This window comes from Aulonocara stuartgranti (assembly GCF_965226115.1).
Source record: "Aulonocara stuartgranti genome assembly, chromosome: 10".
Lineage (NCBI taxonomy): Eukaryota > Metazoa > Chordata > Actinopteri > Cichliformes > Cichlidae > Aulonocara > Aulonocara stuartgranti.
In genome coordinates this window covers 16460017-16477083 of record NC_138946.1, presented here as the reverse complement: position 1 = coordinate 16477083, position 17067 = coordinate 16460017, and the positions used below count along the sequence as shown (strand labels likewise).

At 40.9% G+C, this 17067-nt stretch overlaps 1 protein-coding gene across 2 annotated transcripts in view; it reads left to right on the top strand.

The window, feature by feature from the left end:
* LOC309716141 (replication protein A 70 kDa DNA-binding subunit-like) overlaps positions 1–17067 on the top strand; it is a 50941-nt gene that overhangs the window by 17120 nt on the left and 16754 nt on the right. For both annotated transcript variants that reach the window (XM_082549776.1, XM_082549775.1), the window contains exons 10-13: positions 8556–8748; positions 13071–13207; positions 13795–13943; positions 16866–16995. In XM_082549776.1, the coding sequence (XP_082405902.1) occupies positions 8556–8748; positions 13071–13207; positions 13795–13943; positions 16866–16995 (609 nt within the window). The remainder of the gene's footprint in view (positions 1–8555; positions 8749–13070; positions 13208–13794; positions 13944–16865; positions 16996–17067) is intronic.

The window sequence follows — 17067 nt, the reverse complement described above, 5'->3', positions numbered from 1 at the left end:
CGGAGAAGAGGGACGGGGATAAAGGGCAAAAAAAACAAAAACCAACTAAATAAGCAGACAAAAAAAATACATATATCAATCACCTGGATCACCTGTTGAAAAAGAAAAAAGAAAACAAGCAGAAGAAAACGAGATCAATACAATAAACAACATCACGATGATATATGGGAATATAACAGTAAATACTAAATATTAAACATTATTGTGCAGCACGTAATATCGACAGCGCACAGTGTGCTTTGAGGTAGGAGCCAAAAAGGGTGTAGTTTGTGTGTGTGAGCACCCGTGTGTACACCTGTGAGCATGGACGCGCTTGTTTTTAAAAGGTTCCTTCATGTAATGATCTGCTAGAGGGTGTGGGGAGCCACAGCCCCGTCCTCCAGGGCATGAAGCAGGTATGGAGGAGATCAAGACTCCAGACATCCAGAGGCCCCCAGAACACAAGAGACCAAGGAAACTCGGCCGGGGGCTCGGTTTCATATGCAAAAAAAATTATTGCGCTAGCACCTCACCCCATCTCCGAAGTGGCCTGAGCGAGCCCCAGGCTCCAGTCCCCGATAAGCAGCCACCAAGGAGTGAGCCGGTGTGTACCTGGGCGCCCATCCCCGGACACAAAGAACCACCAACGCACCGACGTCTGAGGGCTTCTGCCACTGGCAGGGGAAGTGGTGGTGGGGGGAGATAGGCCTCCATATCTTAGAGGTCCTGAGATGTCCCCAGAAAGGTGGCGTCAGATACCCAACCTGACATATAGACACAGGCATACAGGCACACACAGATACAAACATCCATTCCCACCCTCATGCTCTCATATGCACTTACTCAACACTCAACCAACGTGGAGACAGACATAAAGAGACACTGTACACACGATCACACTCCCCAAGCGTACTCTAAGAACCGGGTCTAGGTACCCTTGCCCCTGCAGGGGGAAACTGCACCCAGACCCAGGTGGTGTTACCCTTTTCCCTGCGGTGGGGAGAAGCAGACCGCCCCAACTCCGCAGCAGCAGGGAGGTCCCACATTCCAGACCCCAGTCGGACGGCCAACTCCTCCTCCTGGCCCCCTGCTCCAGCAGGTCGCAGAGAACGGGGGTGTGAGAAGACTCCAAAACCTGCCTCCGCCCGCTCATATGTAGTGTTGATGCATGTGTGTTCTAAGGTGCATTTAACCCTTTAAAACCGGTCAGAGCGGGCACGCTCCGTTTTGCGTAACTATTTTTAAATCCCGGTAGCACTGCAACCACGTGAGCTAGCACAATAATTTTTTTTGCATATGAAACCGGAGGAGTTGTACTTACATCTTATGCCATCAGCTTGTCCTAGGTCACGGTTTCCTTCCACATATAGCTTTGCAAAAACTGCATAAAAAGCGCTTGCAGCAACAAAAACATAATATTCCAGAAACTTGCTTTGCCGATCCGATCAGCTGTTCATAACACTTCCTACTCCATCAGCTTGAACTATCGCATGTCCGCCATGACCTGCCCAAAACCGGAAGTGACGTCATTTTCGCGGAAATGTAGTTTTTTTTTTACCACCAGGGCCTCATGAGCCTATACTGGTGTTTTTAAAAGTTATGTTTGACTTTATGACTTTCTGTGTCGTTTCTGGGATGCTTAGGACTCATATTGCACTGCTGGAAATAGGGCTGGGCCATATTATACCGTTCACGGTAATACCGGTATAATGTTAGGCAACAATAGGAAAATGAAATATCGCGATAGAATATGAGTAAAACGCGCATGCGCAGTGCCTTTGTTTTCATACGCACATGGCCGATTGTTGAGTGAAACAGATGAACCAGAATTGGTTTGTAAAAATGGTGCAACTTCAGTGATGTGGAACTGGTTTGGTGTTTGTCCGTCAGATACACGACAAAGCACATTTTTTTGCAGAACATGCAAGCGGCCGTCGTTATTGTCGTATTTGTCGGACTAAGATGCTCTTAAATCTGGGAGTAATCTGGGTCCTAAACTCCTTAATTCTTCAGTTCAAACGAACACTGCAGCATCACTGAGCGTTAAAAACTGTCTAAATTCTTTCATCTTTAATAAAACGATCAGCATTGCTGCTTTACTAGGTGTAACTATGAAGTTTAACTTCCAGGCATCCATTAAAACAAAATTTATTACATTTAACAGAGTTAGAAGTTAGCGGGAAGCTAGCGGAAGTTAGCTCGCTAGTTACCTAAGCATGATATTGCATGTTCTGACTGAGAGATTTCTGAAAAAAATCAAACGTACAGCTCTGCTATCACTTCCAACATAAATGAAGACAGGAAACTAAACAGCAGTGACGTTTGTAGGGTTACTGAAGTTGGGCTAGCTGGTATATAATGATGTGCTACGTAATCGCTAGCGACACAGCTATGTTAGCATAACATAAACAGGGAAGCTGGAGGACGAACACTAACACTTTTCCACTTATAAAAGTTAACGTTAAGGTTCTTCATGGTTAGAGACAAATGCAATCGCATGGCAGGGTGCTGTAAACAGACCAAACTTCAGTCAGGAGAACAACTGAGATAATCCATCCACAATACGAGGTTAGTCATTAATATACTGCAACAACATGGGAATAGAGCAGCTGCCAGAGAATTCAACATTAATGAATCAATGGTACAGAAGTGGAGGAAGCAAGAAGAATGAGTTTAATAAAGTTTGATTTATCTGACTGCTTTGTTTCGCTTGATGTGCCTTATAATCCCGTGCACCTTATGGTCCGAAAAACGCATACTGCACACTGCAGTTTAATTTTGCAAAGCACCTCTTTTTAACTTCAGTGGATATTATATATGGTTATGCTCAGGATATGTCAGCCCATTTCTACTGGAAATGCCTTTTGGTTAAACTTTCAGCAAGGAATTTGTATTTGCACTGTTACATTTTTATAAAGCTTTAATGTACATAAAAACCAGCTTCTTATTTAAGTGAAAATAAATGGAAGGTTTTCTTTTTGCGCTAGTAATGTTGTGGAGTTGTATTTTGTCTCGCATCAATTATATCGTCAGTTATATCGTTATCGCAAATTTTCAAATATATATCGTGTTAAATATTTTTGGCCATATCGCCCTGCTCTAGCTGGAAATAGTTTATTTTGATGCATATGCTGCTTTTTTGCAAATTTGCACTATAATATTTATTTTCGTTTTTCCTGCAGTGTATAGAAATTGGTGTATTTCACAAATAAAACTATGAAGACACTCAAAATAAATTTCCTGTGGTGGGAAACTAGTTTGTGCAACTTTTTTGTATTTACAGTTTTGAGGGATAAGCCTCTTAAATTTCTCTAACTAGAAATATATGTTAAAAAACAAAAACGATTTTAAATTTTTTTTGTAGTTTATTGCACTTTTTTGCAATTTATGTAATTACTATGCACTTAATGCATGCATGTTATTAAAATTTAGGCTGTAATCGTTGTATTGATGTATAGCAACTTGAAATGCTCCCAAAAATGGCTCTATAACATGTAAAAATATAATATAAGCTCTGGTGGACTTGGTTCTATGGTAGGTCTTAAAGGGTTAAAACCCAGGAGGGCATGGAGCTACCTGCCACAGAGCAGCAGGTAAGCGCATAGCCCCTCCTGATAGCCCTCGATGTCTACGTGTATTTAAAATTTAGAGGTGGGCAATGACGCCAGGGGTGAGGTGTACACCCTGATGGTCTTTTGGAGTCCGTGTAGCATGCCCACCCCCAAGATCCTATATGTATGTGTGATGAGAGTGTGAGTAATGTGAATGTCTAAGTTGTGAGATAAAACTGAGGCACAAGAAGCCAGAAGGGGACAGAGGGGGGGTAGCCTCCCCTGCACCCTGGTGATACCCCAAGGCCCTGCATGTGTGGGTGATTGTGGCGGGAAGAGGGAGGCAGCTGGAGATGGGGAGGGAAGGAAGGGAGGGGCAAGTGACCCCTCCCTGGGGCCAGCTCCCCCGCTGACCCCAGTGGGCACCCCCATACTCCGCAACCCTCCAGGGAAAGGGGGCCCAGGCCCATCCGGACCGGTGCCCAGAACAGCAGCGACGCCCGGCCCCACAGAGTCCGGGACAGCCCACCCAACCCCACCACGTGCAGAAAACTGCACCCACCCCGTCATCGACTCATCTTCCAGACTACACAAGACAATAGACGCCCAGGCTGAGATCTTCCTCCACCTCTCCTGTATCTCCCCCTCCTGCAGAGTGAGTTCCTGAAGAGAGGAGAGCTCCTGCAAGGTGTAACAACCTCCCCCACCAGTTGAAGAGCCCCCCAGGTGGCTCTGTTCACTGGCGGCACCCTGCGCCAGGGCCGGGCCCCCATACACCCACCCGCCCACAACCCCAGCAACATACCAACCAGGACCCAAGCCCCCGAGGCCCGGCCAGGGCCCCAACCCAGAGACTGAGCGCCCCCAGAACCTCACGCCCGTCCCGGACCCACCCAGGGGCAGCCAGGCTACCAGGTCAGTAACCCACGTCTGTCAGCACAGACCCTCCCCTAGCCCCGCTGCCCGCAGCCACGAGGAAACCGATACCTTAGAGCCAACAGAGCCCCTAATAGGCCATGACCGCTACCCCGGGTTGAGCCCCCCAAGGAAGATGCTCCTGGGGAACCCCCCCGATGCCCTAAGCCTGTCCCTACCCACACACCAATCACAACAGCGAAGGTGGGACCAAACTATGACCCCCCACCCCCACTAGGTGATGGAGCTAATCAAAGGAGCCCAGAGCAATTGATCTGATGTGGTGGCAGAGGCTGTATCGAGACTAATGTAATCTAATAGATAATTCCTATATTGGTTAGAATTAAGATTATTTTTATTTTTTCAGTTCATGAGGACTGTTTTCTTTGCTATGCATAGGGCAGTGAAAACCATATGGGCGATATTCCTATCTGTAGTGACATTATCTAAGCTGCCCAACAAACACACTAAAGGGGAAGTTGGAATGTTCTTCAGGCCTTTTTTTGTCAAATGTTAAACAAAATAATTGCAATGAGACATTGACAGTGAAGCTCCAGTGGGCCAATAAAAATTGCACTGTGCTGTGCAAGCAAAGGGATTACCCTTTTACCTCTTTGATAGCATGCTTACGACTAGGTTCAGACATTTAACAGTCATCCGATGCCAATTTATTCTTGATTTATTCTTAATTTTTGATTGAATGAATTCCATGTGTTCAATGCATGAAGGCTTCTTTACCCTTTGCTCAGCTCTCATGCTCACACACCCTGTCGTCAATTTTCTTAATCATTTATTTTGTAACATGCTAACACAGAGATAACCTTTTACCATCACACCAAAAGCTACTTTCAGTGAACTACAGCTCTTTGGATAGATTCAAACCTAAAACCTTAATGTGAGGCAACTAATGTAACACTGTGATGCCTAGCTGTTTGTTTCTTTGGTTAACTAATGTAAGTAGTTAAAATACACTGTCAAGATTTAATGTTAGTTCATCTTCTAATGTCTCCTAGTTTAGTTCATGGGGAATGACTGTAGATTACACTTACCTAGCACCCAAGCACTTTTAAATATGCACCTACAGACACATTTTTAACACTCACATGCAATCCAGAATGGATGGGTAAGGATATACCAATCCATTCTCTATCTTATTCAATCCCGAGGCACTATAAACAACATGATTTTTGGTGGTAGTAGGTAGGGCTGTGCGATATGAGCAAAATCTCATATCCCGATATAAAACCTCTATCGTCCTGATAACGATATAAATCACAAAAATGTAACATTTTCTGTAAATTCTGTGAATCTCGGGCAGCTCGACTTGTGGGAAGTTTTTCCAGCTGCGGGTCATGTAGCTGGAGTCGAGTGTTTTAACTGATGCATGAAACTATACATTTTTAGACATAAGTTGTAACGGCCGCCGTTTTCTTTGTGAGTATTTATTACACGGCGTGCTGCAGGGAAAAGCCTGTTCTAACGTTTGAGTCTAAGGTTGATTTTTTAGCACATGGCGGATCTTTTTTACTTCTCATCCGTAAATAATTTGCTCTTTCACGTGATTCAGTTTATTTTGAAAAGTCTCAACAGGATCTTGAGCTTTATTGTGAAAGGTTTATGTGGAACATAAACAAGCGGACACGCATGCTGTTACCGTCGTTTTTGCTAACCACAACCCATAAAAACAGGCGCTTCTCCGTCCGTAGTGTGTTTATATTAAATATAAGAGAAAGAGAGAACTTTAAGAAATGAATATAGCCACTACAGTGACCATCAAAACGATGAAAAATATATTGCCGTAAACAGTTTATTTTGCGACATCACGAAACAAATGATAACGTAAAATGAAACGATAGACGTTTTTTATATCGTCATCCGATATATATCGTTATATCGAACAGCCCTAGTAGTAGGTGAGAATTGAGTAACCAGTGAGGAGTGTAAAGGTCCATGCAGGAGATGTTTATTACTACAACCATATTTGCAAATTAAAAAAAAACAAAACAAAACAAAAAAACAATTCTGAGTAATTTCAGCCTTCTATAGTTGACTTTGTGTTCAGTCGTGTATGATTTGACATCAAGATCATTCTGTCATGGCCGTGTGCAGGCAGACGGAGAGAAAGGACCCAAAATGCAGGACTCGAAGGCAGACATAAACTCAAAAAAAATCAGCTTTATTGCTGATAGCAACAGAACAGGAACCTCACTAAACTGGGAATACAAAAACCGAACTAGGCAGGCAGGCGAGCAGACAGAACACACAGTTAACATGAGAGTAGAAGCCGTTAACGACGTGACACTGACACAAAGACACACTGGGCTTAAATACACTGAGGGAGTCATCAAGGAATTAGAGACAGAAGGGGAACACAGCCGGGAGGAATAAGGCCTAACGAGACAGGGAGAGCAAATCTGGAACACTGACATCAGACAGGAACAAGAACCTTCAAAGTAAAACAGGAAGCAAAACACACTTTACTAAGACACGGACTAGACAGAGAGAGACAGACTTGACACTAACCAAAACCTACTAAATAATAATCATAATCAAAACAGTATCACTGATTAATCAAATCATAAATCATAATTTAGAAAAACACCAAAACATGAGAAACAGAAAGCTGGGTCAACATGACCCTGAACCGTGACACATTCTTGGATTTCTAGTTTACTTTGGAAAACTATTATGTTTTCTTGCCTTTTTTGACAGCTAACATGAAATTGTCTACCATCTTGAGTTTTCAAATAACCAATGGGCTTCATCAAAAAAGCACTTATAGGAATCTGTGTACCAGTTTTTGGATATTTTGATGTTTATCTCCACCTGTGAATAATTTCCTTGTCCTGTTAAACGTGTCAGCTGCATTGTAATGATAAATCTTTCTATAATGAGCGTAGCATATTATAAATCCTAATTCTTTTGATTTCCATGTATATGTTATATTCATTGTATCACCACCCTGCAAATGTGATGTTACCTCCTCCGTTTGCGTGTGTTTGATTTATGACGTTCAGTGTACGTTACAGAACATAGGAGTCACCAAGAATTTTATCTGCAACAAAATTTTGTTTAACCCACTACTTAATACAGAAGGAAACATTTTTGCGCTTTCAGCCCTGTAAATGTTTTGTGGGTAAAAAAAATAATTGAAGACATTCATTCTGTCTCAAGAATACAAATCATTTTGGCAAGTAATATAAATATAATTTAGTTTTCTGTGTTTTAGAAGAAACCTCAAAGAACTGAGTACATTTTTAATCAAGTAAAAATAAATCTACTGCACATAGATTCCTTCTTTCTATAATCACTGACAATAATTTTTTTCTAGAAAGATTAAGTAAACACCAGTCGAAATCATCTCAGCCACCTGTTCCTGTCTTATCTACCTGTCCGATTACCTGACAGGTAGAACAGATGGTAAAGCGCTTGCGTATTTTAGTCCCGCCCACAGAGCTTAATAACTCAATTAACCCTCGCTATCATTTTGGTATTCACATTGGCTCAGGTATCAGCCACTGGCAGTGACTCCCAACACAGGCTCATATCCAATTTGTGTCCTCTGCCCTCCAAAGATAAAGGAACGAATCCATCGTCTCTTCGTGATCTGGGTATTGACAGAGCAGTGAGTGGGTGTGACTGGCTCTGAGCAGCCAGAATGCTTATCACATTGGTTTCATGCTCCCATCTCTGTGTGGGGTAAATCAGAGGGGGAAGAATGAAGGAAAAAGAAGAGAGTCACAGAGACAAACTGGGAGGCGGAAAGAGAGGGGGGATATCGGAGACTTGGGAGAGTAAATGAAGAAGTGAGCCTCGCAGATTGAGTTTAAATTATGCTGTTTAGCAGCCTCGCTCTCAGCTGCTTCTCATTTTCTGGTGAATTAGAGGACTGATGGGGCTGATATGGCACCACATTTTAGTTGGACCTGAAGGTTTTCAACTCTTATTAGGTTTTGGTTGAACACAAGCAGCCTTTTAATAATTATTTCCTTTTACACGATCAATAAATTGGTGACCCACTCAATCAATCGCATTAAATGTACAGGAAACTGCAGATTTTCAAGTCAAATTTTTATGATGTCAACAACTTTGATCTAATGTTCTCGGTAGGTGTACTACATCTCCAAGGCTACACTCAAGCCGGCCAACAAACAGTACACCACGCTGAAGAACGACTACGAGATGACCCTCCACGCTTACTCATCCATCGTGCCATGTGATGACAATCAGAGCATCCCCACAGTGCACTGTGACTTTGTGCCCATCGCAGAGCTGGAAAATCGAGACAAAGATGCTATCATTGGTAGGAGACAACATTCATCACACTTTATTTATACATTTCTCCAATTTAACAGATAAAATAAAAACTTAACAGTGAGTGAGCAGGTAGAGCTTCAGTGTCAAGGATGGTTAGAAAAAAGGCAAAAGCAGGAGACGTGACTACTTGCTTCTTTTTCTTTTTTTTAAGCCTCACAAAACCAAACTGCATCTGACAAGCTCGGTTTTTGCAATCACAGCTCAGAAACATTACTAATGAACTCATCCAGATGGGAATTTGTCACACCAATCGGCAGACTGCAGTGAGCGTTCTGATGATGACCTGACTCACAGCCCCTTCAAACTTTGTGGAACAACTGCTTAAACAGAGCGTTAAAGATAGAAACTTTAGTGTGATTCAGCAACTGTGTTGTGCGTGTGTATGTTTTACAAATCAGAAGCCAAAACAAAAAACATACCAGTGACTGTTGTGTGAGTCAATCCAGGCAAAGAATACAACACATTTCTCAACCATGAAAGAATATTTTTATATATTTTTACCTAAAACAAAATTTTAGGTAATTTTTTTTCTCTGTGATGTTATCTTGTACACCACATTCGATTGACTCCATTAACAGGAAAACCTTATGAATATTACTCATTTAATTAGGATTCATTTTTTGTCTTTAAAATCAAAAATCATTTAGATAAAGGCTTTATGACTCTGGTTCAGTTAGTGTTTTTTTGCCCATGGAGTATCATACTATCTGATTGCAATTTAAACTGGTCTGGCCCAGCCATTTTGTTTATACTTTTAATTTGAAAGAGAAATTGCTGTATGTCACAAGTGAATTTAAATTGCTTGTGAAATTAGAATGGTTTATGGTTTTTAGAAATGGGCTGTTGTTGACATGACAAGACATGATTTTCTGCTTCTACTGTTTAGGCAATTAGGCCATAGGTGTAGATGCTACAAAAAACGAATCTATTTGACAGGCACGGTCGTGTCAGTTGTAAGCCAGATTTTCTGGGAAAATTTGTTACGGCAGGATCAAAATCAAGGTTAATTCAGGCATACTGTAAGAGAAGTCATAGGAAGACGATTACGTTTATTCTGCTGTTTTTATTAAGTTTTGTTGTGGCTCCTGGACACAGTGTGCGTGACATTTAAGTTTTATCTTCATGGCAGATAAATTGGGATGATCCAAATGAAGATTAGGTTTGAGAGACAGTAATTTGGTAGTGTTGTCCTTTTTATTAGTGTCACGATGTACAGGTATGAGTGACATTTTTATAGTTAGGGTAATAGAGATTAAAAAAAAAACTTTTTCTAGGCGGTATGCACGCTACATCCTGCAGTTTTAGAGATCTGCATCTCCACCCATAAAGGGAGGAAAAAAAAAAAAATATATATATATATATATACACAAATATACTGTTTTCCAGGCTTTATTTTCTCTGAATGCCCTCTAGACTAATAACTATAAAAAAAACAATGCATAACATTTGTTTAATCTGCGACTTGTACAACGAGACTGAGCTCTGAATGTGAAAGCGTCACAGAAGTTGATGTTTATAGTCTGCACAAGTACAAACAAGGGCCTTCAGTTAACAATAAAACAAAATAGCAGTCAGACTGGAAGGAGTCCAGAAATGTGCAAGGACACTACCTTGAAGGGGAGATTTGTCAAATTTAAATCAGTTTTCTCTTTTGATTTTTATTGGCCTGACTTCACTTTAGTTTGTGATTTTTGATGTAATTCTCACAGGAATATGTTGTTTTTGTTGCTTAGTTGTTCTTTATTTATTCCAATACATTTTTTGTGCAAGCTAAAAACAAACAGCTTTTTAAAACAAGATTAAAGAGGAATTTTACACTAAATCCTATTTGGATGAAACCTATTCTGCTGGCGTCTGTAGGTTGAAAAGTTCAGGTCTGTTGCGTTTGTCTTATGCTAGAGCTGTGCGCTGTGTGAGATTTGATTTTTGCATTGCACAGTAATCCAGTGTTGTAGCATCATGGGCTAACAGAGCAAGTAAGACAACTGATAGCACAGAAGCAGGCATGTTGAATCTTTTAAGTGCTGGACACACTATAAAAGAAATTAATGGTCAGAAAGAAATATAAGCAACTGGCTGTACCCTACCAATTGAAAGCTCCATGTAGGTTTACATCCTGAACAGTTATATTACATGGTTACATTATTGCAAACTACCAGCACAGCACCACACTAAAGAGTTTAGAGATGCACTGAGCAGTTTAGCTGTAGGAGTGTGTTTGCGTTGGTCACAGAGGGGCAGTGTTACATGTCCCGTGTGTCATCTGTTGACTCTCTATTCGCTCTCTCCCTCGACTGCCTCTCACTCTACTCCTTTGTTAAATAGGGGATTATAACATGGTAATGAGAACTGTCAGCCTGTTCCTGTGGTGATAATGGAGTTCAGAGGTGGATGACGTCTCAATCATAATGGAATTAAGGAGGGCTGAGAGAGCACTGACAGAAATACCGGGAGGATGGGTAGGAAGGGGAGAGTTTAGAAAAAGGCTAGCAGAGAAGGCAGAAAGGCCAGATGAGTGATCTGAAAAAAGGTGTTGTTATTCAGTGTAGTTATTTTGTTAAATACATGAACACAAATGTGTAAATCCTCAGGACACCATGAAACGTGCTACAGACCCCCCCCCCCCGGTAGATTTTTTTGTGTTTTATTTCACGTACACAAGGAGATAAATAATGTTATAAACATCATTTATCTCAAGTGAAATGGCAACAGTCACCCGCAATGAGGCTTTTCAGAGATGGCAATATTCAAAATAGTAATAGTAAAATAGTAAAAACAGTATTTGTAACAGTATTTTGTACCAAAACTCATTTCTTCTCTTTCAGTAATGGTTAATCCACCTTTATGCACAAGCGTTTTAATTCAAATGTTGTTTTTAACACTAAAATATAATTATTGTTGTTATCTGTGCATTTTCACATTTGCTTTTTTATAAAAAACAAAAAAACCCATTGTAAACATGATTATTTTTTGATTAAAAAATAGTTTAAATGGATGGATGTCATACTTGATTAATTTCTGACTTGTCTAGATTTTGGTATAAAACATTTATTTAGTTTGTTATTTGCTTAATGAATAAATATTTGTGTTTTCTTATGACAGGTAGTCAACGCCTGTCTGATACCTATAATCACCCATCAGAGATATGATGTAAATGTCTGATCTTGTTAATATGACAGCTTGTTGTTTTTACAGAATTTAATGCATGGAAAAGATATTTGGGGTAATTTATCAGTGGTGTCACTACATAGCAGCATTTTTATAATACTACAGTACTGTTTGCAGCACATGTAGCAGACTACACACCTCAGCAGATGCTGGTACCAAGCAGTTTCTTCACAGTGTGACGATAATTACTTTATGAAATACACTGCTGGAGACAATGACCGCAAAACACAAAATAGTACCTGATTTACATGTTGATGAGAGCTGGGTTTTGACCCAGAAGCCAAACGGCTTTATTAGCCACAACCAGAAAATGGTACACTTCAGGTACAGGTACTTCAGATTTAACTTCAGGTGTATTAGCAGGAGTATGTTTGTGCACTACCAGTTTGTCCTCCATGGTTAGACTATCAGTGCACAATTCTGTCATTTTCTGATGTATCTGAGGGAACAAATGATCTGAATGCCACAGTGAATGCCATCATGTGGCTGTTTACAGCACTTTGAAACAGACAGCTTACAGGGAGTGATCCAGTTATAGCAGGAGGAAATTGTGATGAGCTTCTTAAGAAGACTACCTAGATGGAGAAATCTGCCATATTCAGTCATGTTTTCTTTATGCTTTTTATGGGTGGAGTCATGCCATTTTGATTCCATCTTGTAAAGGAACAAAGCAATTGTTGACTCAAGTCGAACTGAAATCTGTATTTGAATATTTTGTTTTTATCATTTTTTCTTTATTATCTTAGAGCTCCTCATTGCTCCTCAGTGCAGTAATCCTGAATGAAGTGTTTAGGCCTTGACATGACAAGAAACTTGAAAGAGGGATGAGTGTGTTTGTTGTCATTTGGAAAGTGGTGCTGGGTGTTAGCCAGCCTGGTATGACATTTATGTCACTCTGCTGTAACTTGGCAATATCAGAGGGGTGTCAGCTCTGTGCTCTGTTGGGCCTTTACTGCTTATGATGTGATAACACTTCACATTATGTAGAGTATATCCAGGGGGCATTTTTAAATTCTACACTGTGTAGAGACATCTCAGGAGGTGCTCTTCACATAACGCTTTTTTTCATGCCCAACTGTAAGGATATTGTCTTCCTGTTATCAAGAGATGGAGTTGTAAAATGATTTTCTCTACCTCTAGATGTGATTGGAATATGTAAGAGTGCTGAGGATGTATCCCGTATCACCACTAAGAACAGCAGAGAAGTCTCCAAGAGGGCTCTCAGCATAATCGACGAAACAGGCAAAGTCGTGACAGTCACACTGTGGGGCGAAGAGGTAATAACTGTAATCTCTCTCTCACTCTCTGTCTTTTTGTATCCATGGATTGATTTCCAATTTGACATTAAAAAGTGTTGAGCACTCTTTAATTGAACGTGTTTATGTAGTTGCCCATGTATGTGTGTGTGCATACAGCCATGCATGTGTAGTCACACATCTCTCTTTGGGTGCTCTCGAGTACAAAAACACTCTGATTAGGTTTTCTGGGCTGTAAAATTTGGATCGGTCAAATCATTCCTGTGACCTTCAGTGATTTTTTGGACGAGAGTCTCCTATTTGAGACAGAAGGCTAAATAACTCTCGAATGTGCATGAAATAGCACTATTCTTCTCTAAGCTCATTCGATCTGCAAGAGCTAATCCCCTCCTTTTTGCAGAAATCCAAAAATGACTTTCAAATTAACTTGTAGGTTGTCCAATTATGAAAGCACACCATACCAAATATTACTTTCTGGTGTCTTCAAGCTGCAGACACAGACTAAACAAGTAAGAGACAATAACACAACTGCTTTTGCAGCCTCACATTCTGTCTCCTGAATTACTTTCTTAGACACTTTTCTTCTTCTTTTTTTTTTCTTTCTCCAGGCAGAAAATTTTGATGGCTCTACACAGCCAGTGGTTGCCATCAAAGGAGCTCGATTGTCTGATTTTGGGGGAAGATCTCTCTCTGCATTGTTCAGTTCAACAGTCATGGTCAACCCAGATATACCACAGGCCTTTAGACTGAGAGCCTGGTGAGTCACTCTGATGTGCAGCAATACACCAACAATTATACACTTGCACCGATAATCACATCAAGAAGTTCTTTGTAAAAAAAAAATACCCTACTGCATTGCTCATACAAATGAAATGAAGTATGGTAAATTCCACCAGGCGTCTCACACATGAATATAAATGCAAAGCCCCAGTGATTACTTGGCTGGAGACTGGTGGCATGTGCCCCCTCAGTCCCAGCAGGACTCGAGACAGGATGTAGACAGAAGGGCGGAAGGAGGGAGCACCACAGAAACAAAGCACAAGTATTTGTGTTTTCCAGCTCCTAACTGCTTTTGTACTTCCTCACAAAGATGGGAACGTGGTGAGCAGCATCAAACTGGATTCTTATTAGCAGCTCCTGTGGAGGGATTTTGAATTATGACTCATTCACTCATTAAGGCTGTTCCCAAGTCTGGACACTGTTGAAACAAAAATGCTTTTTCCCTTTTTCTCCCTCTGTGTGTGTGTGTGTTTGTGTGTACATAACAATCCTTCTGTGTGCATATGATTTCCTGTGTGCTACTCTTGAAATCTATTCGTAGGCACTAAATTGCGTCAAACAGCACTCATACCTTCAAAGTGTAAATACAGTAATTTCAGGCGTGTTCCCGAAGGCATGGTTCTGTTCACACTTTTAAATTGTTAATGACTGCATTATGAATTCTGCTAATTGTTCCATGATTGATCATTTTGGCCACTTTTACGGGTACGTTATATTAGTTATGCCAGTTACTTATGTGTGCAGGAGAAAGTGAAGGGGTAGGCTGCATTGATCTAGCTTTAATCTTGGTCTTATTGGTCTCTGGTGTTGATATTTAAAGGGCTAAATAAGTAAAAGAACAGCACCCTCCTTCCTTTCATCACTCCTTCCATTCTCCTCTAATCCGCAGCTTTTCCTCTCGATCTCAGCTGCTGTTTGGTGCTTATTCAAGTTTACATGCTGGCAGCAGTCAATGAATGACAATGAAGTTAGTCAAGTACCAGACAGTTATCCACTTCTTTTTTATATTTAGGTCTGTGCTTTAGAAAGACAAAGGAGGTCTGTCTGACTCTACTTCCTGTGGCGATGCAGTGCTATGTGGGATTGTTTGGACCAGACTTCTTTGCATAATTCAAGGAAGCTGATGAATTTGGATGATGAGTTGATTAGATTGCACTGCTTAGTTAGACTGCTGAGCAGGAGTCACACTGATCCATGAAGATTTTAGATGGTATATTAAAAAGGTAGATAAATTAATAAAAGGCATGCATAGACACTATTATGCATAGGTTTTATTTATTTGTATTTTTCACTTGGTGAATGAACTGTGTATGTGGATGCTAATGTATGCAGAGAAAAAATGATAAATGGTCTGTTAATGCATTTGGCAGCCATATGTCAGATCATATATTTTGCAGGATGTTGTGTCTGGAAATCAGTTACAAGAGCGATTCAGACATGTCTGAAGATGCTTATTTGGATTATAATTGATACAGTGCAGTTAGTGATTGAGTTTAGTTACTCCTCAAGAAAATGCCATAGAACAAACATGTAAAAAAATATACACACATTTGCTTTGACACTTTCTTTTTCACAAATAGATACACTGCTGAACATATTCAGGTCCAGTGTTTATGGAACATCTAGTGTAGTTTAATATTTTCAGTATCCAGGGATCTTTACTTGTGTCCTCAAGCATACGGTGTGCTTTCTTTTGACTTATCAAATCCGTATTTCTTTTCCCTGCTCTCTGTATAATGTGCATGACAATTTAAAAAGAATATACCAATGTGTTTTGGTTCATAGGCATGCCTGGACATACACCCATCAGGCATAACATTATGACCACCTGTTTAATATTGTGTTGGGACCCTTTTTGTTGCCATGTAGCCCTGACTTGTCATGGATTCCACTGGATCCGTGAAGGTATGCTGTGGTATCTGGACCAAGATATTAGCCTCCATGGATCAGGCTTGTTTGTCCAGCACATCCCACAAATGCTTGATTGGATTGAGGGCTTTGAAATTTTGAGACCAAGTAAATACCTCATGCACCATTCCTGAACCATTTTCGCTTTGTGGCAGGGTGCAATGTCCTGCGGAAAGAGACTTCAAGGAATGCTATTTCACTGAAAGGGTGTACATGGTCTGCAACAGTGTCTAGGTAGCTGCTACATGTAAAAGTAACATCCACATGGATGGATCCAAGGTTTCCCAGCAGAACATTGCCCAAAGCATCACCCTGCCACTGCCGACTCGCCTTATTCTCATAGTGCATCCTGGTGCCAGGTGTTTTGTGGGTAATCAATGCACACAAAGTTGGCCATCCACATGTTGTGAAAGAAAATGTGACTCATCAGACCAGGCCATCTTCTTCCATTGCTCTCTGCTCCAGTTCTGATCCTCACTTTCAGTGGTGAAGAGGGGCCATAATCACCCTAACTGTTTTGCAGCTATACAGCCCCGTACACAAGAAACTGTGATGCACTGTGTATTCGGACACTTTTTAATCAGAAATTCGCATAAACGTTTTCGGCAATTTGAGCTACAGTAGCTCATTTGTTCGCTCTCCACATGCATTAGTGAACCTTGGCCGTTAATGACCCTGTCACTGGTTCACCAGTGTTCCTTCCTTGGGCTGCTATTAATAGATTGTGACTGTGAACACCCCGCTGACCCAGTCATCGAGCCATCATAATTTGGCCCTCGTCAAACTCACTGAAATCCTTAAACATGTCCATTTATCCTGCTTCTAACGCATCAACTTTGAGGACAAAATATTCAATCACTCCCTAATATATCCAGCCCACTAACAGACGCCATGATGAAGAGAGAATCAGTATTATTCACTTCACCTGTCAGTGCTTATAATGCTATGCCTAATCGACGCATATTTATTCATGTACGTGTCATCTCTATAGGTATGACCGGGAAGGCTTTGCAGTCAACAGCCAGTCGCTGACAGAGACCAGGTCAGCAGGCACAGGATTAAACATGAACTGGAAAACACTGAGCGACATTAAGAATGAAGACATGGGCCATGGAGAGAAGGTGACCTCAACACATGCAAACATACTTACACACACATTGCATTACCTTATTTCCAAAGATATTATCATTACA